General features: G+C 38.0%; 2 protein-coding genes across 2 annotated transcripts in view; both read right to left on the bottom strand.

Annotated features, from left to right (window-relative positions):
• IL1RAPL2 (interleukin 1 receptor accessory protein like 2) overlaps window positions 1-26,699 on the bottom strand; it is a gene marked incomplete at its 3' end in the record, with an annotated part of 1,138,357 nt that overhangs the window by 883,232 nt on the left and 228,426 nt on the right. The gene's annotated exons all lie outside the window — the stretch shown is intronic.
• Window positions 15,705-17,236, bottom strand: LOC307180191 (17S U2 SnRNP complex component HTATSF1-like; the record flags this gene model as incomplete). Its single annotated transcript, XM_079910314.1, is given in 2 exon segments — window positions 15,705-15,973; window positions 15,976-17,236. Coding segments are annotated over 2 exon segments (1,506 nt in total). The 5' UTR covers window positions 17,213-17,236.

Genomic DNA, 26,699 nt, shown 5'->3' with positions numbered 1-26,699 from the left:
AGTGAACATGTCTGCTACTACTTAATAGTTGGGCTTGGTATTAGGGATCAGTTGGGATGCATCCTAAATGAACTATTTAGTTTCAAAGATAATGCCTAAATTTACTTTAGTTGCTATTACCAAATATCAGTGGTTCCTCTGTTTAGAGAAGCAAAGCAGACTTAGAGGTTCAAATTAAAAGACTTGTAGATTATGAATGAAGAAAACCAACTACATTACTAAAACCAACCAACCAACAACAAAAGAAAAACAATTAATATACTCGTGTAATATTAAAGAGAGCAAAGAACAAAGAGGAAAACTTTTTCAAACAAAAATGGAGTGTTGATTCTTAACTTCATAAATTTCTTCTCACTTTTATATTGATTTAGCTCTCCCAAAATTAGTTTATCCTCACTAGATAAGTCAAAACCCAGTGTTTAAAAACCCAACTTACAAACCTTTTGACCAGTAGAAGTCTCTATACTCCAACTAACTTTACTGAATTGTCCTTAACTAACTCTTGCTATGGTCTTGGCACAAATAGTGCAAGCTTCTCCTAGGGCAAACCTCCCCAATGGGACTCTTTCTCCTGTAGTAGAGGCTTCTGATGGCACCATATGCACCTCAGCTGTTTCTAATTTACCCAGTCAGCCTGGCTTTGAGTGGATGACTCAGAAGGCTGATTTTTTTCTTTGAAGAACCAAATGATTTTACACCAAATTCAGATTTAATAAACTTAAACGATTTCATAAAATGCTTATAATTTAAACATGAAAGGATTTCTTCACGGTCACCCTGAAAATTGCTTTCACCATTCAAAAATGAACAGCACTTATGGTGTATATTAAAATGCAAGTGAGTGGAGGAAGTCAGATGACAATGAACAATGTACTGAAATGATAAAAAAAAATGTGCAGGAGTAATCTTGTATTCATAAAGAATATATGATATATATTTTCTATACAAATTACCATTCTTATAATTCTCGTTTCATATATTAAATGTATATGTAAAATTTCTATGAGATTCAGAATACAAATAGAGCAAAATGAAATTGTCTGGGGAACCAAACTCAACTTTTCAACTGATGTTGAGCCCATGTATATAAAGAGATGCACCTTTAAAGCAATGAAATCCAAGGCAGAGCTGGATTAGCAGAAACAGAAATCAGACTGAGGTGAAAATGAATTACTTCTATGTGTTTGAAGGAAAGGGGGGAAAAGTACTTTTTTAGTGAACCTCAAGAAATTCTTCCATAAGCATTCATTTCAAACTGAAATGTTCCAGTTTAAGGTTTCACTGTAGTCAGAACACCTAAAGAACAGGAGCTCTAACCTATCCTGTGAAAGAAGCAATTTATTTCATGAAAATATCCATAAAGTATGGGAAAGAAAGCTACCCATCCTATACATCAAGTTCTCAAAAGAAACTGTGCCACCTCCTCAGAAAATGCTTCCTTTCTGTTTTCAATCTTCCTGCTCAGAAAGACATACCAAGAAGAACAGAGACTCGAGTTTAAGAGAAAAACCAATGTGAAAGTAGACAAAATCAAATATTCCACAATGAACAACTGGGGCTTGAAATATCAGATATTAGCTACATTTAAATAACATTTTTGAAAACATCATAATGATTAATAAAAGGCAACTGGAGTTGAATAGACATGTTTAATGTTTTAGTGTTTGGAAACCAAAGGAATCACTCAAATGTTATGATGAAAATACTTTACATTTATCCTCAAAATATCTTTTGTCTGGGAGGAATACATATCTGTTCGTTTTTAAATTCATATGACAAGTGTGTTTCTAAAACAGTATGTAGCCAAGGCTATAAAAGGTTAACACATTGTATAGAAATGTCAAATAACACTGAATACAGCAGACAGATTCCTATACAGGCAGACAGACAAAGAGATACTCTTGAAGAAAAAAATTTTAAATTGCTCTCTTTTGACTGCATATCTAACTGCATGTCAATGTCAAGTTTCCATGAGACAGACATCTGTGAGCTTCAATTTCACATAGGCAGAATAGCAAGAAAATATCAGAAACTGTGGATGGATAAATATATAAGTATATTTATAAACATATCTTTAAAATATAGGAACTGTCAAAGTGGAATATTTTAATTAGGTAGCACATGAAGAAAGGTAACTGCAATAGATGTTTTTATTGAGGTATAATTAGCATAACATTATATTAGTTTCAGGTGTACAAGATAATAACTCGATATTTGTATATACTGCAAAGTGATCACCATAGTTAAGCCCAGTTAACATCTGTCACCACACATATTTACAGTTTTTTCTTGTGACGAGAACATTCCACATCCCTGCAATGGATTTTGATGCAAAGTTGGTAAAAACAAAACAAAACAAAACAAAAGTTTTGGATTCCCAGCTAAGAGAAGCAAAGCAAATTATAAAGGAAAAATCCTAATTAAGGTCTATGAGTGAGACCAAGAACTGGAATAAATGCATAATATTTCAGAATCAATGATAATGACAGCCAGAGTTCATTTCATTTAAAAACCTAGTACCAAGGTATAGTAAGAGGCAGCATAATTTTGAAACTAGGAGCAGATTCTGGAATTGGATCACCTATGTGTGAATCTCTGCCCATGTTAGCTGTGTGAGCTTGGGCAAGTTACTCAACCTCTCTGTGCCTTAGTTTCTTTATCTGTAAAATGTGGATCACTGCAATATTCTACCTCACAGAGTTATTATGAGGATTAAATAACTTAATGTGCACAGAGGACTTAGTATAGAATCTGACACATAATTACTACTTGATAATTGTTAGTTAGCTAGTTTTAAAATACCGTGTTTACTAAGAATCTTTAATTTTAGCTATTTAAATAGGAATTTCCATCTTTGGAAAAAAAATGTCTTCAATAAACTACTCTTGCAGTAAAACGCTATTAGTCAAACCACATGACATAATGAAAGTCACTCCCACCTATAGCTTTCATTAATTGCAGACAAAATACCTAGTAAAAATAGCTTAAAATTTTAATAATTATCTTCAAAATAATATATCTTCAAAATATAACTATATAACTTTTCTAGGATAGTCACTGCAAAGAGCTATGGAAATAAATAAATAAATGGACGAATGAATGAATGAATGAATGAGCAGGCCTAAAGAAGCTCCATCTCTGCATCAGCTTTGGTGGTTTATGGAATGGAATGTGGACAACAAAGAAAGGCGATCTGAATACTGCTGTTGTAGGCACAAACTTTGTAATCATTATGAGCAACCGCCATGTATTAAATACTTATGAAAGGCCCTAGAGATACAAAAATGTTACTAGACACTTGCCCTGTCCTCAAGAGCAAAGCAGTCTAGATGTGGAAACAAAACACACACATACACACATAATAGCTTCCATGAGCAGTGCAGACCTAGTGGAACTTAAGCTACTACAAGAGTGTTGTCATGAACAGCAATGGAACTGGCTTTCATTCATCTCCATGTAACATTTGAACAGAATATAAGGGAATATGTACATCTATTTTTCCTCATTTCCTCTTTATTATACATCTATAAGGTAGTCTTAGCCCTATTTGATAGAAGGAATTGAGATTCAGGGACATTAAGTAATCGATCATGGACACTTAAACAAAAATGGAAGAGCTGAAATACGAAATCTGATCTACACTATAACATTATGGATGTCGTATATGTTAACAAGAATGAAACTGATGGCTGAATTGTCCTGGGCAAAGTTATCTGTAGGATGCATGATAAATGCATTAAAAACCTATACAATTCTCTTAGGGTCATAAGACTATAGCATCGCTGATTTATTTCCCAGTGAAAACAATTGCACACATGCACACATTGAGTAAAAAACACTGCTGCCATCCCCTAGTAAGACAGTAACGGGAGTGACGTGACACCAGAATGATTTACAGATTCATTCCACATATGATATACTTCCTCTACATTGACCTTCCCTTTTTTGAAGATGGGAGGTTGTAATCATTGAGTTTTACATACATGCAGGTCCAATGTGCAGTGTTTATGAATTAGCTGAATACAACATGCCTCTGAATGTGAGCTATTCAGCCTTTGCCTGTTCTCTGTTCCCTTACTAACCTATCCTTTCACACTCAGTTGTATGTGTTCACTGCCAGGAATTGGATTAACCGTTGAACATCTCCAAGTACAGAGGGTCTTCCCTACCATTCTGGTATCAGGAGACAGTAGTAGTTTACCTCAAGTAGTGAAAAGGACACATGGAACTGGAATAAAGAAGACATGAGTTCGAATCTCAGCTATACTCTGAACTAGCTGTATAACCATAGACAGGTTACTCAACTTCTCTGAGCTTCAGTTTTCAGATCCGTAAATCAGGAATAATGATATTTGCCTCCCTGAACATTGAACAGAATGCTGTATATTAAATACCTCTCTATGCACTAAGTACTCTAAAAGAGCTGATTTACTTTCCCATCTTCTTTATGGTTAGATAATGTGACAGCAATCATTTTAATCACATGAAGTTGTATTTCAATAGCATGACTTCACCAAAAATATATAGATTAAAATGCCATGTTATGTTGCTGTTTTAATGAATGGCACATTGAACATAAGAAGCAAATCACATCTTATAAATGGACAAAAGTTCAAATTATTTCTTGGATAACACCACCAAATACACAAATATTTGTTCTTATAATCACTATCATGTTTTTGTTCAGTTCTGAATATCCAGTTTCTCTGCAAGAAATTTACAAGTTGTCATATTAATTGTTTTCAGAAGGGACATAATGCAATTGGTGATCAGCATACATAAGAATTGAAGATAAATTAATTGGGAAACTTGGGATAATTGTTAAAATGAACTTATGTGGTAATGTCTTTCTGAATTTTAAGCAGGAAACTTTTGTCACTGATACTTTTTACTTATGGGCTAGTATTTGCTCTGAAAACAAAGTACTTGCCTGTAAAAAGAAACTAATTAATGACACAGAATTGTGTATGAAAATACCAGATTTAACAGACATGTGCTAGTTATCATGTTAGGGTTTTTTTTACATATGATATCTTATTTCTCATTTATCCTCACAAAAGTGAATGAAGCAAAAATTATTCCTATTTTACAAAAGAAGAGACTGAATTCAGAGAAGCTAAGCTATTTGCTCATAGACATTTAGTGAGTTTCTGGTAGTGCCAGAGTTTAACCCCAGAGATTCAAACGTCAAGCATAGCATCCTTTACATTCTACGACTACTGCTATGAAAATCAGAAATGCTGTACTGGGTCAGATCAGTGATTTATTCAGCTCTCAATGCCGGTGCTGGGAGTTACAGTATAACATGGAGGCCAGGGTAAAAAGCTGGTACTCCAAGACAGAGATCAGTCCCGGGATCAAAAGTCAGAAGGCATACCTGATTGAGCATTTGAGAAAAGTTAGTGAATTAAACCAGGCAAGCACACACATGTCTGAAAACACACAGGACAAAGCATGACAGGCCAGACCAAGCAAAGATATGGGAACTAGAAAGGCCTAAATCCTAGAGACTAAGGCAAATATGCAGGAATCTGGAAATTCACAGAAACCAAAGGGCCAGGCTCAGTATTTAGGAGAACAGACATATGGTACCAATAACAAGGCAGGTTCAAAACCAATGCAGCCCATTTCCTGGCCAGGTAGCTTCTTATACACTTTAACCAGGACAACAGATAGTTGTTGAAAGAGCCTCTCTCTCTAATACTGATCTCAAATAACAGTTCGAAAGTTTTAAAGCATATTCTATCTTTCATATCTAATACCAATCAAACTTTTTTTTAATCTAAAAAACATAGGATGAAAAAAACAATCAAACATTTAGACTTCTATTGGTTGCATAAAGACCACTTGAGAAAAGAATTAAAAAGCACACATTTATAGGAAATTCTGAAGCATTTTTGAAAAATCACAAAGCTTGCATTTATGCTCAGAGATGATTAGGCAAAAGGCATTTCAGGATGCTGGGAAAAATCGGCCCTTAACAAAAGGTACTTGTCTCTAAAGGAATAATAGCTAAAACGCCTTCAGCTTATCGTATTGAGAGCACAGACAATGACATCATAGAAACAGCATAAATCACAAAGCACTTACTGCTTAATGTCATCATATGGAAGCACATTTTGCTGAGGTAAATATAATGGATGGGAACACTTTCTCCTTAATTACATGTGTTACAGGGACAACACGCACTATGAGAGATGCTGATCAGTGAATCTCAATGGAGCTCAATCTGCCCATTTCTCAGAGCCACGTCTTTGAAGTATACTTGATAAAATAAAAGTACCTTGTCTTTTGTCCATGTCATAATCAGAGATGCCTCGTACCCTCCCCTGATATAAAAAATATGGCTAGGTTAGGTGGGACAACCTAGCCAAATGCATTTATATCTCAAAATTCACATTTCTTGGGTCTTTGTTTAGAATAGCACACCCTAAATGCCAACTCCTTACCCAGGCTTTCCTTCCACTAAGGCTTGAGCTCTGAGCATACTCAAACTGCCTTTTCCGTGTCCAAGTCAGCATGGCTCTTGAGCTTACAACAAAAACAACAAGCATAACAGCTACTAATTACTGAGCATTTACTATATGTCAAGCATTGTGCTATGCGCTTTATCTCATAGAAGTAAAGGCAGCGTTCTTGCTGCTGTCAAAGGCCAACCCCTCCATTTATGCTCTGGATTCTATGTCCTCCTGTTTTCTCTTCCTTGATCTCTCCTTCTCTAACAGATCACCTCTGCTGACATATGAACATGTGCTAGAATTTTTGATATTTTAAAAAAGAGATCCTTCCTTGATGACACATCCAGCTATCATCCTCATTAATCTATGCTTCTTCATAACCAAACTTCTCAAAAGGGTCAAATTCAATGGATATTTCTGCCCTCATTTTATACAGTTGACAATGCCCTCCTTCTTGAAACCTACTTAAAAGGTAGGTTTCCTTCTTTTATTTTTGCCATACCTCTTAATCTCCTTTACTGGTTCTTCATTATCCATACCCCCAGAGACTGATCCTGGACCCCCTCATTCCTTCCCTTTCTAAATTCTCTCTCTTGGTTATGTCATCCAGTATCATAATCTTAAAAATATAGTATATTGATTACTCTCAAAAGTATATCCCTGGTCCATAATTCTGTGAACCCCAGACTTGTAGAAAAACTGCCTAATTTGAAACTTTTATATTCATATTCCACAGGCACCTCACATTTACATCAAAAACTAAACTTTGCCATTCCCAAAACTTATGCCTAAATCTACTCTCAGTTTTCTCCATCTCAATAAATGGTACCACTACAGAACCAGCTGAGTAAGCTAGAGACCAAGGTATCATCCTTTATCTCAATCTCTACATCTATCATCTTTACTTATTTATTTATTATTAGTAGTGTTAACAACACTTGTATCAATAATAAGAGGAGATAGCCCTTCTTGAACACCTAGTATGTGCCAGGCACTGTGCTAAGTGTTATAGCTGTATTAATTCATTTAATCCTCATACCAAGCTTTTGAGGTATGTACTATCATTAGTCCCACTTTATAAATGAGAAGACTGGAGCCACAAGATGAAATAAGTTGCCTGAAGCCACACATCTATTAAATGATAAAGCTTGGATTTGAATCCGAGGCATCAGGCTCCAGAATCCATCCTTTTAGCCACTACACTAGGCTGCCTTATTTCAGTTTGATGTACAATGTGCCTCTGTATTTATTAGATTTTTTGGATGGGCAGCTGCCCACGTGCTTACGGAAAACAGTCTTCAATGACAATCTCCCTGTGATTCAGTTAACCTTCTAAGATATACATTACTACATATGTAGAAAGTTAAGCTCAAAAAGGTAAAGTAACTTGTTTAACAACATAAAGCTAGTAAGTGTTGGAGTTAGAACTTAATCCAACTCTTCATGAGTCCAGAGACCAAAAATTTAACCACCAGGCTATACTCAACCTTGTTGAGTTTGCCACACGGACAGATTTAAACAGCCATCATCCATTTCCTTATCACCACACCTCAGACTATCAAATCACAGCCAAGCTCTTATGGTACAAAGACAACTTTGCCTTAGGATCATAAAGTCATTAGCAGCTATGCTCGGTTTTAAAGCCATATTTTTTTGTTAGCCATTCTGAGAGACATGAGGCCATCCTAGGAAAGAAGGACTAGTAGAGAATAAGATGAAAAATGAAAACACTCTTTGTCTACAGGGCTGGCTGTGAGGCTTCCTTCATGTACAAAGATGAGAGTATTGACCCACTATCAGTAGGGCGGAAACTCAGGAATTCTTTCTCTAATAGCAGACATGGAAAGCTAGTATACATCTAGTCACTTTTTGGGGGGTTCCTCTGAACAACTTCTGTAAAATAACCTCCAGGATAAAGAGCACTGACTGGAGTAATGAACTAGAGTTACACTACAGTCCATGGGAAAATCAAATCCATATCTCTGGCCAAAATATGTTAGAGAAAAGTCATACAAGTTATATAATATCCTCAAAAAAACCTATTTTTTCCCAAGCAGGTCACATGTCAAAGCACAGAAAGAGTAAAAACATAGAGGGGCTCTAGGAGATTGGCTACAGGGAACCATTAAAATTTTATCTATAAACATGAAATCTGACTAGCATGGGATTAAATTTGAAGGGGTTTCCCAAAACAGAAATTCTGCCTCCAAAATGTATATATGCTGGACTTGACTTTATTTATTCTATTAATTGCTCAGTTAAAAACTTATATGATGTCAGTAGAAGGACAAAATGAAAAGCATAAGAACCAAAAACAATAGGAAAAAAATAGGAAAGGGGGAGGGAGGGAGGGATGGAAGTGGCCCAGAATGAAACAGAAGGACATGAAGCAGAGGACAGAGGAGATATTAAACAATTAGCTTTGGCATTAGAAAGCTAAATGTAAAAACATTTACAAAATTGCTTACACGGACTTTATCTTATACTACATCTTAAGTCACAGAACTCTAATGCAAACACACTGCATGTGCAAAGCAAGATGTATTCATATGCACTATAAATCATAATGAGATTATTTTAAATAGCATGACTCGGCTCTTAAGCTATCTGTTTCTGATAATATTTACATAACAGTTTTTACATCTTTAGAAGGGCATTGGCTCTCATTCAGTGTTTCCTGGCCCATGTCTCCTATGTCATCTACAGACTTAGTACCCAAGTTTGTCCACATATGGTTACTTGGTTCCTTGTAGATGGAAGGGCACCACAAGCCGAGGAATGCAGAAAGCCTCAAGAAGCTGGAAAAAGCAAAGATATAGATTTTCTCCTAGTGCCTCCAGAAAGGAATGCAGACCTATACACACCTTGTTTTATCCCAGTGAGACTCATTTTGGACTTCTGGCTTCAAGAACTGTAAGATAATAAATGGGTGTTTTTTTAAGCCACGACGTTTGTTGTAATTTGTTACAACAGCCATAGGAATCAAATACATTTCCTTTCCCATTTCTTTGATTTCTAAGCCCTTTCTCTTTTTCCATACTAATCTCATGCAATTTTTTCAATGGGAATATCAGCACCTCAATCTCTTATCTTGGTTTACCAAGCACAGGCTGCCAAAACCAAGGAATGTCTTCATCTTCACACACAGCTCCTCTCTCAGCTCTTGCCATTTAGTTACAACAATCCAAAGACCTAATGGATTAATTTGTAGCCTCAAATGACATCTGTCCCCTTCATTTATACCATATTCCAACTTTCTCATGTTATTGTCCTCCTACATTATTGTCCTCTCTTCCTCCTGTGCTGCTTCAAAGGGTAAAAGAACAAAAAAGGGATACAACCACTCATGTTGGTTACTTGGCTTTCACTTGTCCTGATGTAGAGACAAAGCAAAGGCATACTTGTATAATGGAAACTGCCACACAAAGGGACAGAATTTGACATGAAGAAATGGATGTTTCATCTAAATCTATGCCTCCTTACTGGTGCACAAAGAGAAAGACAAATGAGGGAGGGTGATGATGGAAGAATTATTATCAAAAATTCTATTACCCTCTAACAATCAAAGAAAGGCAGGTAGGAATCCAAAGGTCTTCCTCTATGTACAATAATATGACAGGTCTCATTAATTCAATCAAGTGCCATTGAATGGCTAAACTGTATGCCTGACATTTTGCTCAGTTCTAAGGGTGATAGAAATTAAGTAGGGTCATAGTCCCTTCCCTGTGGGAGTTTACAGTCCTATCCTGTTAGGGTAACAAAATCAACATCTATTAAAGAATTAGAAACTATCCCAATACAATATAAGCAGCACCGCTGGTGTAGTGGTATCATGCAAGATTCCCCAATACAATATATTATCAAGAACTAAATCTTATGATTCTTGTTCAATGAAGTATACACTACAGAAAAAGGTGAGATCAATGAAGGCCAGAGTATGTGGAGAAAGTTTCTTAAATTGGTTTCCAGATGAGAAAGCCACTTTTTTGCCACTGACTTAATTTCTTCAGCATAAGTGCTCTTTGTGAATGAGGATGAAGATGAAGATATCTGTAAAGGTTCATTCCTAGGTCAGGGCTAGCCCATGAGTCACTCTGCTTTCCCTGCTACTGAGAGCAGAGTCTTTACTCCTGGTACTCATTCTCAGAGAGACAGCTAGGATAATGGAATAAAAGAGATGGAAAAAAATGGAAAGAGGCAGTAGGTGAAAAAAAAACAGAGTCTAAATAAAGCAAAGCTAGAAAGAGAGATAAAGAAAAAAGTGGCATCCATCAGTCTTCAAAATGACAATTATAGGCTCCTCGTCAAAGCTCATAGCACTGAGGATAAGAGAGTCGTGAGAACTAAGCCTAACATCTCCCCAAATGCTGCTTCAGTGGCACAAAGACACAGCTCTAGTTTTTTTCTCTCTCTTGATCTTGCCCACCAGGAGCTTAAGGACACCCTTGGAAGATGTATTCCAGATTGCTGACAGCAGAACTCACTGACATTGGGCCCTGTTCTCCAAACCGTCAATACTATACCCAAGATAATAATAATGAAAAGAAGCTAAATCTGACTCTATCATGACAGGACTGAAAAAGTGACCACATTGTAAGTGGCAGCCTGTAATTTACAAAAGTCTGGGAGGTATACAACTCTGGCCCAAAGCACATGGCATACAGTAGACACTCAATATATGCTTGTCGAATGAATGCTCAAACGAGTGACTGTACAGTACAACATAAGCTCGAGTATATGGAGGCTTTCTAGTATAATACCACTAATAATATCATGAACTTGCTTTCAATGAACGTTCATGGGACTCAGGACACTGTTTCCCACAAAGGATATTCTTAGGCTTCCAGTTCTTGCCTATCTCTTCAGTCTCCACTGATATCATCCTCCCACTTGCTCACCAGGCTCCACTGACCTTCTTTCAAATCCCCAGATGTCTGCTGCTTTCTGCCATCTCAGGGCAATTGCATATGCTTTTTTCTCTGTCCAGAATACAACCTCTTCTCTTCACCCCACCACCACTGACTAGCTCCTACTCATCCTTGAGGTCCCTGGATTTTTCAATCTCCTATTTGAACCAGTATATAGTTTATAATATTCATGTAATTAAGAAAAACAGTTGATGTCAGGAAAGGTCTGTAATAGCATGTCCTTAGTGTCATTGTCATAGTTGGAAGAATAAGCTGATCAGACCATGAGTCTTGCCCATTGTACTAATTCTTAAATTTTGTGCCTAGTGTAGCCTAGTGACAAAGAAAGATACAACAAAGGTAAATTAAACAGAGTTGAGAACTACTCATTCTCTTTGATTTTTATTCTACAGTCCAAGAATCAGTCCCATTCCTCCCTGCACATTCCCTCCTGCAGCACATTTCCCACCACCACACTATCAATCCCCTCTCTATATTCTGACCCCGTTCAAAACTCAGAAAATGAACCTGCTGAAGTAATGGGAAAGTAACTGAAACCCCAGAAGAATGGGGCAATGAGTGTAATTTTGTTTCTATGCTCCAGTCTCTTCCAAGGCAAATGAACCTATGGGCCACCTACTATCAGAATCTATCCCAAGTACCCTCCCCATCAACGTGCCTTCACAAAACAGAGTTTACCAGCTATAGCAGCATAAATACTGACGCTTTTGTTAAGGCAGGAAAAAAACCCACTATCTTATTTGCTTTCATTCTCCACTAAGACTCCACTAGAAATTCCTTCCTTGGCAATACTCTCATTGTGGTTGTAGTGGGAATGACAGCATGGCCTCCACGAACATCATGATGCACAGTGGTTTCTCTCTCTATGCTGTTTGACAGGAAAGATCTATAGGTCAGCTGTTGTGTTTTGGTCCAAACCCAAACATGATAATGAGATGCTAATGTAGCATAAGTAAATCCCTATTTTATGTCATTAATAGAAATATAGACACTGACATATTGTAAACACTAATAGTATAAGGGCCCAGTATGCAGACCACAAAGAGGGTCTCCTGGGGGTCTAGGAGCACAGGCTGAAAATTACTGAATTTAGCATATTTTGTCATTCTATGTTCCTTCTTCAGAGGGTGCTATTTGGTGAGTGGTATCGTTGCCTCTTGAAATGAAGTTCAAAGCACTTAGTTGCATTTCAAGTTTCTCAGTTGCCATTTGCATTGCCCTTCCTGCCATCATAATAAACTGTATTTTTTTCCTTCTCAAAATCATTAACCTATGTGAGATAAGAGGCATTTCTTATTAGTGCAATTGCAGAACTGACAGAAAAGGGGCCCAGAAAGGCACCAAGATTCTATCTGGGCACATGGCTCGGGTTCCTGCCGCAAATGGCTTTCAGTCTCTCAGTTATCAGATCCTTCACTGCCTGTCTGCTCCTCCTTCAAGACTGTAACCAGAGAGAACAGACCTTCTCTGAACTACTAGACAAGGTCATCATTCTTCCATTACCCTACCCCCACCATGGGACCCAGATACTGCTTTCTTCTGAGTTACTACTGATGATTCATTAGGACCCCATATTGCACACTAACAGACTTAGATGAAGGTCTATTATCCTTTATTTCCAAAACTAGCTGCTTCACCCATGTTCTCTATCCATTACCCTTAGCCACCTCCCAAACTTTGTTCCCTCAATAACCTGGTTCCTTTTTACTGGCTCTTTTGCCAATGCTTTTCAAACACGTGTTGCCCCTTGCCCTTGTCCACCAAAACAAGAAGTGGGAAAAAAAACACATTTGGTTTGATTCCGCTGCCATTTTAGAAATTAATTATTTTTCTCCTTCCATTCAATACCAAACTTGTGAAAATTTTTATCTCAACACCTCCATTTTCTCAGCAGCCCTTTGCTCCTTAATCTCCTATCTTCTGTCTTCCATGATCATCAAAACACAGCAATTATTCTCTCAAAGGTCACATATGACCTGCTTTTATCACTGTCTTTATTGTTGAACTCTGTAGTTTTCCCTGAGGTTGACCATCCCCCCTTCTTGACTTGTCTCTTCCTTGTGTTTTGTTTTGGTAACTGTCCAATTCTGGTTTTCTTCTTTCTTTCCTAACCAGTTATTAAATGTCTCCCCACTGATTCTTTATCTCATCCATGCAGGTGGGTATTAACTAAAGTTCTGTCTTCAGTCCTCTGTTCTTTTTGCCTCTAGCATTTTCTTGCTGAGGGGTAGGAAAACTTGATATAAAGCCAAAGTGGCAAATTCAAGTGCTTACAAGGGCCAGACAGGTAATGTAGATAACTGAAGAAAAAGATGGATGGGTGTAAGATACAAATAGGGAGTATAGGATGCTTGGGGTAAACTATAGCATTAGCTTCTATTTCTAAAGGATAGATGCTATACAGCCCCAGCCAATGTGTGCCGGGTTGGCCAAATGTGTCACTCCTGCCAATTTTTCATCAGAAATCTGAAGTCTGGATCTTTCTGCTAATTCTCAAAATTTCCAAATGTTAGTCACTGATTCATTTTTTTTAAATGATGTAGATTGTATCAGTTAGGACTGACTAGGTTATACTGTATTTACACATGACTCCAGATTCTTAGCTTACAGCAAAAGGTTGTTCCTTACCCACATTATAATCCCATCACAGGTTAGTTGCATATCTGCTGCACATCATGTTTAGTCTAGGACTCAGGCTGACACAGCTACTTCTATATTCTACTTCTATCTAGAATATTGATAAACAAACTCGTAGCAGAAGAAAAAGAAAACCTGGTGAATCATGCACTGAAACTATGTACTTGAATCATGCTTTATAGTTCCTCTCCGGAATACTGCACATCACCTCTGCACACATTTCCTTTGCCAAAACAAGTCACATGGCCAAGGATGACTTTAATGGGAAGGAGGAGTTTAATCCTCTCCTAGAGAGAGGCGGCAAGTATTTGTGATCAATAATACAATCTACTCTACTGGCTAAACACAACTATCAGTGGTCCATTACCAGTTTGCAACCTCTAAAGTTCAGTAAAGAGCAAGGAACAGAGACTCAGGAAATATGATTTGTCATTGCCACTCAGGACACTGGGCAAGTTACTTCACCAATTGGTCTCCTCTGTAAAAGGAGGGACTCAGAATAGATGATATTTAAAGTCTCCTTACAGACCTACTATACTGAGTGTGTGAACAGCTCTGTAAAGATAGAAAACTATTGAGCCTGAACCTGCAAAACTGCTTTCATCCAAGTCCCAGTACTACATTTTCTAAAAATAGCTGCACATTTTTACTTACATATCCAACCACCAGCATCCAGCAAGTCTTTTTTTTTTCATGAGAAAGCACCAATGCAGTTTATTTTAATTCTTCTAGTTTATGAGAATAACTTCTTAATGCTACATCAGAAGTCAATTCATGAATACTGAATTTGGAAAGCACAATCAAGAAAGACCCAAATTTTTATTGGGACTACACAACTTAGCATATACTAGATACCATGATTCTAGAACAAAATCAAAAGCAAAAATCTGAAATATGCATGACAAAAGTTCTTAAACTCCAGGGGATCCATGAACCACCCCAAACTGTATACAAAAGATTGTGTAGTGCATGCATAGATTTTTCTGGGTAAAGGTCCTGTAACTTTAATCAGCTTCTAGAGGGGCCCAAACAGTACACGGTAGAATTCTGATTTCCTCTGTATTTTCAATAATGGAAGCTGTGGACCTTGGGAAGTTTACTTTTGCACGTTTAAGACTCAATTTTCATGGCAAGAGGGTAGAAAAGAAAAATAAAAGTAACTTGCGAGGACTGGGCAGGGAAAAACTCGGAAGTGTTCTTTACTTCATAAGTTTTAGTAACATGTTCTGGTTTAGAGAGGGGAAATGGGGACATCAGTGGTAACATCATAAGCTGAAACAAGGAGACTCCTACAGGGATTTTTCAGGTCCTTAGAAAAACCAAACTTTAGTATGAATAAAGCAATAGCAAGAATGAAAAATGCAATTTAACTCAGGTCTAATTTTCTGTTTCTGCATATTAACAACTTATTTTTGATTTCTGAATATCAAAAACTTCAATCAGAATACTTTAAAAATATTATTCTGCATGCACTTAACAAATATGACAAAAGACAAGAATCCAGTTGTCTTGTTCACATATATTTAAAATCGGCCAGTACAGATAATCACGAACACTTCACTGCATTGATCTGAGGGCATCCTACCTCTATGCACACGTTCATGTAACACTACTAGTAATTACCCTGGAGCAGAGGCAAAACGGAGATGGAGGAATCACCCTACAAAGCAAGTTTAAGGGATTAAACGTCATCATCGTCTTCATCGTCATCATCACTACTGAGGACAAAGCTGCTGCCTGTGGACAGGGGCCCTTCCTCCTTAACATTCCCTGAATCACCCACAGTCCCTCTCTCAGTGGAATCTTCTTCCTTCTCATCTGACTCTTCGTCAAACCCCTTCTCAGAGCCTTCTTCATCAAACATTTTCCCAGAGCTGTCACCTTTGAATTCTGATTTTTCAGAGTTATTTTCTTCTACCTCTTTTTTAAGAATGTTTTCACTAAATTCCTCTCAGAGCCCTCTTTCTCAAAACCTTTCTCAAGGCCGTTCTCATCAGGATCTGTTTTGAGTCTCTTCTTTTTGGGCTCTCTTTCTGCACCATTCTCTTTCGACTCTTTTTTAGGACTACCCTCTTCATGCTCTTTCTCGGGGCTACGTTCTCCGGACTCTCTGTCGGGGAAGTCTTCTTCACGCACTCTTTTGGGACAGCCTTCCTCAAACACTCTTTCGAGGCAGCTCTCTTCAGATTCCTTTTGGGGACAGTCTTCTTCAGCCTCTTTTTCAGGGCCACTTTCTTTAGCATCTTTTTCAGAAGCATCTTCTTCAAGTTCTCCCCCATCTTCTGTTTTTTCAGACTTCTTTTCATCTGTAGGTTCTTCAAATTCCATTTCAGTTGCGGCTTCTTGAACATTCGTTTGAGATATGCAAGGGTGAAACATATTTCTGGTGATGACAACTCGCTTGTGGCGCATTCGGGATGGGCCAGCTCTTCTCTCAGGTCTCCAATCCAAGTGCTTTTGCCACACAGACAGCTTTTTCTTATAGTCTTTGCACTTCTTTTTCTTCTTTGAGGTGTCATATTCCCCTTTCAGTGGAAACTTTGCCACCTCCACATGTAATCTGTAGCCTCTAATTTCATCATCATCCAAAAGTTTTAATGCAAGTTCCACAGACTCTCTCTTCAAATAACAGCAAAGTCCATCTCCTTTAAGATTTCCTTGATTATCTTTGTAAAGCTTGACCTTAAATTCCTCTGTTTGAGGATCTGTCATAATAATGCCAAACGTGGACATGAGCTGTATAAATTCATCCACTGTAATATCTGGAGGCAGACCAGAAACATACACATTTGTGTCTCTGCTTTCATCAGGATGAAACCATCCTGATTCACCCTTTCTCTTTTCTCCCCTCTTTTTGGTATCACTGGGTTCGGGGGATTTTCTTTGCGGAGGTTCCTCTGCAGTCCTAGCACTGACATCTTGGACATTCACAGTAGAACTAGACGCACCGTCGTTAGAAAAGCCATAATTGGCCTGATATGTAGCAATAAAATCTTCAGTGATCTCGGGGAACCAAGCCTTCTTGTCCAGGTCCCACTCGTATGGGGTGTCAGTCGGCTGCTGCTGGAAAGAATCGTTTTCTCCACCGGGATCTTTCTCGGTGTCGCCGTCCTCAGTGCCTCCGTACAATTCTTGCATTCGCAACTGCTCATCAAACTCGTCGTTCTCATCCAAGTTGTTGCCGCTCATGTTGCCGACTTAGCCCAGGTGCAGTGTCCGGGAGAGTGAAGAGGCCGAAGTGACGCTGGCTCGCCCCGCTGGGTCTTGACACCACCGCTCGATCCACAACGCGGCGGGAGCGGGCCCATTCTAAGATGACTGCGGGTCCCGCTGCAACGCCTGGAAACCGCTTGACAACGGAGGCCCGTTGACGCTGACGCAGTCGCCATTGTTGACACAGCCGCCATTGTTGACGCGTCACAACATCGCCATCCAGCAAGTCTTAATCCAAGCTGCTCTTCACTCCAACACTGATTTTCTTATTTGTAAAAGGTTCCACTGACAATCCAACTAATATGTTTGGAATCATCCTTATCTCTTTTATTTCTTTTATTTCTCTAGTCCCCCATCTCCAGCTAGTCATGAAGCTCTAGAAATATTGTCCTCCTGATATTTCTTCCATCCATCCCTTCCTTTTCAGTCTGATTGCTATCAATAGTATCCATGCTTCTTATCTATTCATATCTGAATAGCTGACCTGGCTTACTATCTTGGCTCTTGCCACTCCTATTGCTGAAGTGTCAGTGCTGTCATACAATCATCTCCTTACCCCACCCACGTAACTCCCACAGCCTCACCCCTATTCAAAACCTTCAGTAACTCCTTGCTGCCTTCAGGTCAAAACTCCTTCACCTGACATTCAGGTTGCCTTCAGTAACTGACTATATAACTTTAAGCCATTTAATAAACAGATGCTCAACACCACTAATTATTAGAGAAATGCAAATCAAAACTACAGTGAGGTATCACCTCACACCAGTCAGAATGGCCATCAAAAAGTCTACAAATAACAAACGTTGGGGAGGATGTGGAGAAAAAGGAACCCTTTTCACTGGTTTCATCCCCACTGTTGGTGGGAATGAAAATTGGTGCAGCCACTGTGGAAAACAGTATGGATGTTCCTCAAGAAACTAAAAATAGAACTACCATATGATCCAGCAATTTCACTCCTGGATATATATCCAGAAAAAAAAACGAAAACACTAATTTGAAAAGATACATGCACCACAATGTTCATAGCAGCACTATTTATAATAAAAGAAGCAATCCAAGTGCCCATCAACAGACTATTGGAGTAAGATGTAGTATATATACAATGGAATATTAGTCGTAAAAAGAATGAAATGCTGTCATTTGCAGCAACATAGATGGACCTAGAGAATATTATGCTTAGTGAAATAAGTCAGAGAAAGACAAATACTGTATAACACCACTTAAATATGGAATCTAAAAAGTAATGCAAATGGAAATATATGCAAGACAGAAACAGACTCACAGATATAGAAAACAACTAGTGGTTGGTTACCAAAGGCGAGAGGGAATGGGGGAGGGGCAAGATAGGGGTATAGAATTAACAGATACAAACTACTATATATAAAATAGATAAGCAACAAGGATATACTGCATAGCACAAGGAATTATATCCATTATCTTGTAATGACCTATCACGGAGTATAACCTACAAAATACAGAATCACTGTGCTATACAACTGAACCTGACATAATGTAAATCACCTATACTTCAATAAAAAATTTAAGCTGTTTAATTTCCCTGAGCCTAAACGTCCCCACTTGTGAAATGGACTTAATAACAGTTTACCCTACCTACTCCAAAGTGTTAGCATATCATATGAAGAAATGTTGATATAAAATATAAAGGTTGCAAGATGAACAATTGCTTAAGCAATCCAGAATTTCTACCACCACAAATGCAAATAATTTAATGAAGTTTTCTATCACCAAAGTTAAGTTTTGGAAATGATTTTTCCCAAAGAGGAACAATCTAATGACTTGTTTGTATAGTCAGAGGTTGGAATAGATAAGCTGTCTCAAAGGTCTATTCTAATTGTGAAATTTTGTTGATACCTTATTACTGCTTACCTTAGAAACTGAGAGTAAAAGTAATTAAGTTACAGAAACTAAGGAATGCCTAGCAGTTAATATCATGTGTTCTGGAGTCAGCCAACATGGGTCCAAATCTTGACTCTCCCACCTAATAACTGTGTGAACTTAATAAACCTCATTAACTTGTAAATGGCATTACCATCTAAAATCTGTTTTGTTCATAAAGACAAAAACTGAAGTTACCCAAGAATCCATCTATATTGTGCACTTGCTAAAAAAGGAAAAAGAGTTTGATGTATTGACACAGAAATAACTCCAAGTCATGCTATTATGTAAAAGGGGAAGCAGATCAATATTTATGATAGAATCCAATTTTTGGACATATATGTTTATATACGGATGGAGAAAACCTAGAAGGATACACAACAAAGAGTTAACAGTGGTTATCTGTGGGGTAGGGATTGGCAGGGTAGGCACGTGGATTAAGAGGCAGGCATTTTTACTTCTCTATTCATACACTGTCATGCCAATAGAATTTTTTACAAGTCTGCATTATTTTATATTAAGCATTTTCCAAGGGGAAACAAATTCCATCTAGAGATGCTTGCTCTAATTTGAAGCCAAGGTCTTACCACTTCAGAATAAAAATAAATCCTATTATAAAGCATCACCATAGTCCAACAGAAGTAGACCTCAAACAGGCCTTAGCCTTTTCCTGCTAACTGACGTTTCCAGGAAAGTGACCTTACCCTCACCTAGTTTTCCCATAAATACTTAGGAATGTGAAGGAGTTGTGATCATTTATTTGCCCCTGGTGGGTACGTAGGTAGATTTGTAGCCAGAATCTGAAGAACAGTTGGGTGGGACCAGGAGAGAATTAAAAGAAAACAAAATAAGAATGGCAAAAGGATCTTTTAGAGTCTGGTAAAAATCCTTACTCTATGCAGATGGTGTAGCTCAAAGCTGCACATCCCTAGGGCGAGCTATGGGAACCTGAGAGCCATGTTTTCATCTGGGAACATAATGCCCCATCTACCGCTATACATAACCATCCCTCTATGTCTCTAGATCCTTTGCCATGAAAGAAATATCATCTCAATCTGTGTTTTTAGTGTCTTTCTTCCAGTCTCACCACTATCCTGTTTTGACAAGTACAGAGAAGTAAAAGCAGCCAACATTTACAGAGTACTACCATAGACCAGGCACTGTGTTAAGTGATTTACATGGATTATCTCACTTAATCTTCTCAGCTGAAGAAATAAGCCTCACAGAGGTCATCTCACTGATAAATAGTGGAGTCAACTGTCATGTAATAGGAAGCATAAACATAAGGATTCAATCATAAGGATTGAATCAAAGGTTGGTAAGGTTTTAGGATAGAAAGAAGGTCTGGATCATGGTACTTACTCTACAGGAGAGGTAGGACACTGCACTGGGGGGCAGTGGGAATCCATCTGGGATGAAGGTAGCAAAAACATGTGGTAATGATGGAAGTAATAAAAAAAATCACAGTCTAATAATAACAGCCAATATTTATTGAGTGTTAACTACCTACTAAACAAATCATATGCAGCATCTCATTAAATTCTCCCAATATAGTCACATGAGGAAATGGCTCAGAAAGCTAATGTGGATCATCCAAGTTAGCAAGTGGTAAAGCCAGGATTCAAACTCCAGATATGCTTGATTCCAGAATGCCTAATCTCTATGGATATTCTGTCTTTTATAATTGTCATGACTCCCTCATATTTAGTATCTTAGTAATATTCAGACCATCCCATATTTCATTGCACAGGACAGGTTTTACCATTTGTTAATAAGAGTATAGATGTTCTGCTTCTCAGAGCCTGCCCTCTTTTCCAGCCAAGTACCTAGTTATCAATGCTATGGGCGCAGAGAAACTGGAGAGAGCTGTTTCAAGGTAGATTCTAACAAGATGCAAAGAGTTACCAAATCCAAACACCATTTGCCACAATCTATTTTGATACAAGCAAGCAGTCAAAACTGAAAGGGAATGAAATGAATTCTGTGGGTCTGGGTTTGACCCAAGGTGATCTTCTTCCCTTTTCAAGCACCATAAACCTCTGCAGCTAAGACATTTAGAGGTAACCTCGCCAAGATGCTGCACAACAATTTACTGAGTCCCACAGTCCTCCTCTGGAGCCTGTTTCCAGAAAACCCCAAAATGGCCCTTCCCAGCTGGATAACTGTATTTTTAAGCCAGTAGTTAATCTAGCCAAAAGATTAAGTCATCATCAGGAAGTGCATTGCCAACAAAGTTTAAGTGGTATGCTTATAAAAGGAAAACAATTTGAGCACTCTGAAATGTTCCTAATCAAGGTGTCCCTTTCCTGACAATTCTACTGCAATGAGTCTTTCAGAACACTCAGGAGTTATTCAGCTGCTGGTTTACTACCAATTTCTTTCCAGTTTCCTATCCCCTCAGGGATACTGTCCTTAGGAAGCCACCCCCAACATCAGCAGCAGCCGCTGCCAAAACCCAAAATAAGCCACTTGTTTTGATGCACTGGCCAGACAGGAAGGTTTTCAAGAATGCTGTAAAACCAGCCCCATGACAAGTGTTGTACCGTAAAGCAAGGAGAGATCATTTCATGTCTTTTCTAAAATTCTTTTCATTCTAGCTTTCTCAATCAATCTGATTCACAAATTCCAAATGAAAACCATCATGTAGAAATGGAAAGGTTGGCAGTCCAGTGTATGAGTCAAAGAGAACCTACTGTCCCATGCAAGGAAATAGTTTGTCCATTGACCTTTGGCAGAAAAATGGTGGCAGGAGACCCAGTATAAGCCAGTGCAGAAGCCATTTCTCTCTGAAACTGGGAAATTGCATTGAAACTGTTTTGAAATCCACTTGCAGCAGGGCTGAAGTCTGGTCTATGCACTTATGTCTTAGTAGCTTTGATACAACAAAGGACTCTTACTTCAAAGAAATAAGACACATTCAGATAATTGTGCATCACCTTAAAGCTTAAAAAAAAATCCTATCCAGAATGTCGTCCTTTCTCTTGCCCATCTAAACTCTACCATTTCACAAGACTCGGCTGCAGTCTCAAAGGCTGAATAATATAATGCAGGCATTCTCAAATTTGGTGGCACAATAGAATCCCTCAGGGGAGCTTTTAAAACGGCCAATGTTCAACCCACTCCTCAGACTAAGTGAACCAGAATCCCAGAAGACTTGGGCCTGGCCATCACTATTAAGAAAAAAAAAAAAAAACAACTTAATGACTCTAATGTGCGTTCAGGGTTGAGAATGACTAGTGTGGTTGCTAAGAGCGTAGACTTCTAGGTTCAAAAATATTTGAACTAGAATCTCCATTTCAATACTTTCCAGCTGTGTGACTCTGGGCAAAATTAGTCCACCTCTTGGAGTCTCAGTTTCTCTATCTGGAAAATGAGTGTAATAACACTGACCACATAAGCTTATTTGGAAGGTTGACGGAGATCATTTTTGATCTATGCTTAGCACATAGCAGGTTTGCCGTAAACATTAGCCATTGTTGTTGTCAGTGGCAGTTATGGGAAAATTTAAGAACCACTCCCAGTCTAAGATTACACAGTTTTAACCATTATAAAGAACTTTAGAGATCATTCTAATTTAGTCCACAGAGGTGATATGACACGCATTTCCTAAAAGCATTTCCTAAGCTAGGCACTGTTGTCATTGACTCCAAATCCAGTGCTCTTTCCACTGTATTCATTTTGTTTCATTTCATCAAATGTATTGAACACTGACTATACAACTCTAAGGTAGGTTCTTAGGACAGAAAGATAAATTCATATCAAATTGACCCTACCCTTGAGTTTCCATCTAGTGGAGGAGTACAATGTGTAAACAGCAATATAATGTGCTTCTATAGACTCAGTGAGTTTAAGTTTCTATGAGCTCACCAGAGGTAACGTGGTTAACTCTGGGTGGGTTGATGAAGTTTGAACTGAGGAAGCTATGATTGAATAGTATGTTGAAAGATAAATAGGGGTTTTACAGGTAGGGAGGGATGTATGGAATGGATGTTTCAGGCACAGAGAACAGCAGGAGAAAAGGTACTATATCAGCATGCCTTTCAGCTCTATCTTCTTGGGACTCCTAGAACACTTGTCTGTAGCATTCATTTGTCAAATAATAATGTTTTGTCTCATGACACCTCTTCTATTTTAGCCTTGAACTGTTTATCTCCTGTTACCTAATTTTTCAAGTCTTGTCACCTCAACTAGAATTTAAGCTTGAAGGAAGAAGAACCAGTTTAATAGATCACCATATCTTCCACAGTGCTTTCCATATAGTCTTAAACAGAGTGGCTGCTTAATGAATAGTTTTTGACTTGTTGATATAAAGGGGGGAAAGCAGAATAATCCTGAACATATCCGAAATTCACTACTCATTACCAGAACCTCCTGTGAAATAAAGTTTTTTTCACTTTCTCCTCCTGATTGTTCATATCATGGCCATCAAAAAGAGTCCTTTGAGCTCCTTCTGCATGCCCACTAATGAAGAATACTATGATATGCTAAGGTTAGCAGATGCCCACATGGTAGCAGCTCTTTGCATATTTCAATACCCTATTCTGTTTATACTGAGCAAATTCACAAAGATTTCAAAGTTAGGTCTAGGTAGTCATTGCTGAAAACTGCTGATAACAACAAGGCTGGACCAATTAGCCTGGGTCCCTGCACATTTCAAAAAGGCATCAGGCATTCTGATGAAATTGCAAAAAATGGATAAACTATGATGCCATTCTCTAGTAGCATCCCAAAGAAGTCTTCAGGCTGGGTGGCCTGGGGAAACCGAATAATCTAATGCTCGAGCAGGATGAAAAATTTCTACATTTCTTATAAACAGGGAGGCAGAATTTGAACTGAATGAAAAAGCAGGATGAGCAGAGGGAATTTCTCCCACATAGAAACATTTTGAATGTTGACTTCAAGAGTGGAAAAAAACATGTTCTTACCCAGACCAGTCTTAGCCTCCATTGTGCACAACTGAGAGCCCCAAGTATTGAGAAACTGGCAAATTTAGGGTGGGAGAAGGAAAAGAAGATATCCTAACACATTTACCCTCCTGCAAGGACAGCTTGTTCAGTGTTTAGTAAATGCATTACCTCCATTATTCTCTCCTTTCTTCTTTCCCACCAGTAGGCAACTCTTCCTACCCACCCATCATCTTCCTTCATCCCAAATGTCTGTTAATACTTCAAGACCTTCTTATAGACATATTGAGAAAGTTAAATGAGATAATGTCAAACACCAAACAGAGAGCTTATTGCACTGCAGGTGCAACCTTATACTATATGGAAAGATCTTGCACTGGGTGACCATCCTTTACCTGGCAGAGTTCAGGCCAACTCAGGTAGAAATGGGAGAGATGGGACAGTCAAGCAGAAACACCTAGGGACTCCTATTGTAGAAAATGGTGATTGTAAAGTCAAACTTTTTCTTGGCCACTCTAATAGAAAATGAATGCATAACACAACAGACGATCAAAGCACAACAGATAAGGGAGTGACCAAGTAAATTATGCTAGATAAACAAGAAGGAATATTAAGCAGCCATCAGAAATTAGAATCCTGAGTACTATGGACAAAGATGGAAAAGCATTGATGGGTAAATGGAAAAGGCAAAACATAAAACTCTGTGCATAAAATGGCTGAAATGACATAAAATTATGTAGGCATACACAAAATGAAAATAATTATGTTAGGTGGGTAGATTATAGTCATATAACATTAATTATATTAACAGTAGAAATATTAACTACAAAAAACAGATAAAGTATAAATCAGTTCTATTCAGCTTTATATGATAACTTTCCTTTGGAAGTCAACTTATTTTTCTGATGCTGTTTACTTAGGCTGCTGTTAATATGAGTTTACAGTCTCTGAGCCCTCATTAAGGGATGGTAGGAGGGGTAGGTAGGAGTGCAAAGTAATTCAGGAGTGTTCTGTGTTGCACGGGGAAGCTATTTGAGAGTAAATATTTGTTGTAAAATCTATTGGGACAAAAATTTGAAGATATTTTTTAATGGTTATAGAGATACATGTTTAAATGGCCTATATATGAGTGGGAGAAAATGAAAATGAAAACGTGGAAGAGGAAACTATAAAGAAATGGTTGAATAGCTGTGTTTTGTGTACCAATTACATGATCCTGCATTCAGCTATTGCTAGAAATAAAGACATAAAACAATTGTTCCTTTTCCCTCTGAGTCAACCCTAAACTGCTACCAAATCACATACTGTTACCATGACCAAACCACCTCAAATAATGAAAGCAAACTTAAGCTTGCACTTCTAGACTAGGAAGTACACATAACTTTATCCGATTTATAAATATTTATGGCATCTATGAAGTTCTAGCAAGATATTATGAGTACCAACTGCCCTCTTCCTCTGACATGAAAACAGAAAAGCAAAACAAAAACCCAACTGAATGTTCAAGTCGATGAGGAAGCAGACAATTAAGAGGGCATGGAACATTTATCTGAATAATGGATATAATTTAATGATACCAACCACAGTCCCCTTAATGACAACCTGAATTTGCTCAGCACCTTATTCAGCAATATTTTCACACAGTCTAAGTAGCGATCAGAGCCCAAATCCTTGAAGATAATTATTTTATCAAAGTGACTCGAAATTTCACTCCTGCCACCAATTCTTTCCTATTTCAGGGACCGTTTGCTGGTCATTTTAGAGGAATTTGATGGAAAATGTAATCAGAATAAATCAACAATGCATTTTCCTGCACTAGGCATACAAGTCCCCCAGGGAGATGCTGCATCCTAATGGATTTCCAGAGTCCTTCTGGAAGGCTGGATACATCATTGGTGTGGATGGTTGTTCACTTGAGGCACTCAGTTACCTAAGAACAGATAAGCTGGTCAATGGATTCTCTGACCTTTTTGGCAAAAACTACTGATGTCTTTCTTCTTCCCTGATATCTTCACATCGGCCCTTAGATTCTCAGAGTGCCGCACTACAGCAGCTCTCTAGATCATGCCCTCCTTAAGCAATATCCCAGGCTCTGTAACTTCCTCTCTCTCTTCTGCTTATCAAAACTGACCTGGGCTCCCCTCTTTCAGAGACCTGCTTTTTGCTGGAGAAGAGTGAATTATTATTCAGATAAACAAGTGCCTCATACCTTTTTAAACTGTGAGGATCCTTCTTAAATGTCAAAAAAGTTGATCTTTTAATATCTGCTGATAAAAATGTAAAGACTGCATAATGACAGAAAATTATTAGCAATTCAGTAACATTTATGAATTAATTTGTATTTTACTAATTAAGTCAACATCTATATACATTGGAAAATAATTGTAGATATATATGTACTATTTCTCACTGATTCCATCTGCAGACACCAGTGTGCACACAGTGTCATGGATCCTTTGCAACAACTTTATGGTGCCTCACAGGTCTGAAGATAAGAGGTTAGCAACCACTAATATAAACTAGGCACTATTTATTGCATTTGTTTCATGCCTCTCATGGTAGACTGTGTTATCTATACATAATCTTATTTACAGCATTATGAATTTGATACTATCATCATCCCCCATTATACAGGTAAAGAATAGAGTTCAGAGAAATTGCAT

Source organism: Stenella coeruleoalba (assembly GCF_951394435.1).
Source record: "Stenella coeruleoalba genome assembly, chromosome: X".
Taxonomy (NCBI): domain Eukaryota; kingdom Metazoa; phylum Chordata; class Mammalia; order Artiodactyla; family Delphinidae; genus Stenella; species Stenella coeruleoalba.
Note: the sequence above shows the minus strand (reverse complement) of the source record. Positions and strands in the feature narration are given on the sequence as shown.